Genomic DNA, 1,913 nt, shown 5'->3' on the forward strand with positions numbered 1-1,913 from the left:
CCCCCCCCCCTTTCTCCTCTGCCCCATACCAGAAGGGGGGCGTGTTCTGTAGCTGGGAAGGCTGATGACATTGCCTGAGATTTCAGTTCAGCTCACAGGAAGTGACAGGGCCCCGGCGTTCCTGGCGGGATCAGCCGGTATTTTCTGTACTTGCTGAAAATGTTCTCGGCCTGAAAAAAAAGAAAACGAATGGCTGTCATGGTGAGATAATGACCCATAAATCCGAGGTCATTGACTGGGAACAAATCAAGAACTTCACTGGCCGCATACTTGTTCCCGGTCAGAGAGTAATGAGGCCAGACAGGAAGTAATCAGCATTGGGAGGTCACCGAGTGCCGGAATAATCCTGCTGCAATATCAGTGAATAGTAACAATGAGATATAAAGTGTCAGCCATGACGGTATTATCTGCGTCACATGAGACATATTCACCGTGCTACACTATTTCATCACATGATTAGACCCCGCCCCCCCTAATCTCTGATTGGTGGTTGCTGCATTCAGTTCACCCACCGCAACAGAGCTCCCCCTGCTGGCTCATATCAGCTGGTGGCACTTGGAAGATCTCAGTGTCACGTCTGGAACATCTGCTGGAAGTTTGTCAATAATGACGCAAGTTCAGGGAGGGAGCAATTCACTGGCCGCATTGCACTCTGCTGGGACTGTAACTGGCCGCATTGCACTCTGCTGGGACTCTAACTGGCCGCATTGCACTCTGCTGGGACTCTGACCATAGTGCACTCTGCTGGGACTCTGACCATAGTGCACTCTGCTGGGACTGTAACTGGCCGCATTGCACTCTGCTGGGACTCTAACCATTGTGCACTCTGCTGGGACTCTAACCATAGTGCACTCTGCTGGGACTGTAACTGGCCACATTGCACTCTGCTGGGACTGTAACTGGCCGCATTGCACTCTGCTGGGACTCAACTCACCATAGTGCACTCTGCTGGGACTCTAACTGGCCGCATTGCACTCTGCTGGGACTCTAACTGGCCGCATTGCACTCTGCTGGGACTCTAACTAGCCGCATTGCACTCTGCTGGGACTCTAACTGGCCGCATTGCACTCTGCTGGGACTCTAACTGGCCGCATTGCACTCTGCTGGGACTCTAACTGGCCGCATTGCACTCTGCTGGGACTCTAACTGGCCGCATTGCACTCTGCTGGGACTCTAACTGGCCGCATTGCACTCTGCTGGGACTCTAACTGGCCGCATTGCACTCTGCTGGGACTCTAACTGGCCGCATTGCACTCTGCTGGGACTCTAACTGGCCGCATTGCACTCTGCTGGGACTCTAACTAGCCGCATTGCACTCTGCTGGGACTCTAACTAGCCGCATTGCACTCTGCTGGGACTCTAACTGGCCGCATTGCACTCTGCTGGGACTCTAACTGGCCGCATTGCACTCTGCTGGGACTCTAACTAGCCGCATTGCACTCTGCTGGGACTCTAACTAGCCGCATTGCACTCTGCTGGGACTCTAACCATAGTGCACTCTGCTGGGACTGTAACTGGCCATAGCACCCTCCATGTTCTGTATCTTGGCGCGGCCCCTCCCCCCCAGTAAGGAGTCACCTCTACGTCTACGGTGGAGAGCCAATGACCCCCAGAGACCCTGAGAGCCCCCCCCCCTGCGCCTTCCCCAGCATGCCGTGCGGTCAGACACCCCTCGCGTCCCTCCCTATGGCACATTCACATTGGCATTACGACACTCAGAACAATCAAATATTCAATTCTTTTTTTTTTGCAACGTATGAAGATCACAGTATTGATATCCGCACGTCACCGCGGTGACGACATGAACGCCTCGTACAGGAGAAACGGTCAGAGTCATAAATACTTCAGTATTTACATCAGACGATACTTTGTACAACACGTGGTCATGTGACAGGAGAGGTCCCAGTCCACTC

General features: G+C 53.5%; 1 protein-coding gene across 1 annotated transcript in view; it reads right to left on the bottom strand.

Moving 5' to 3' along the window:
* LOC108802425 (protein FAM46C-like) overlaps positions 1-1,913 on the bottom strand; it is a 13,970-nt gene that overhangs the window by 6,192 nt on the left and 5,865 nt on the right. Inside the window, exon 3 of the mRNA XM_018574281.1 lies at positions 271-349. Coding sequence (XP_018429783.1) covers positions 271-349 — 79 coding nt within the window. The remainder of the gene's footprint in view (positions 1-270; positions 350-1,913) is intronic.

The sequence above is a fragment of the Nanorana parkeri genome, unplaced genomic scaffold (assembly GCF_000935625.1).
Source record: "Nanorana parkeri isolate BGI_ZX_2015 unplaced genomic scaffold, ASM93562v1 scaffold2858, whole genome shotgun sequence".
NCBI lineage: Eukaryota > Metazoa > Chordata > Amphibia > Anura > Dicroglossidae > Nanorana > Nanorana parkeri.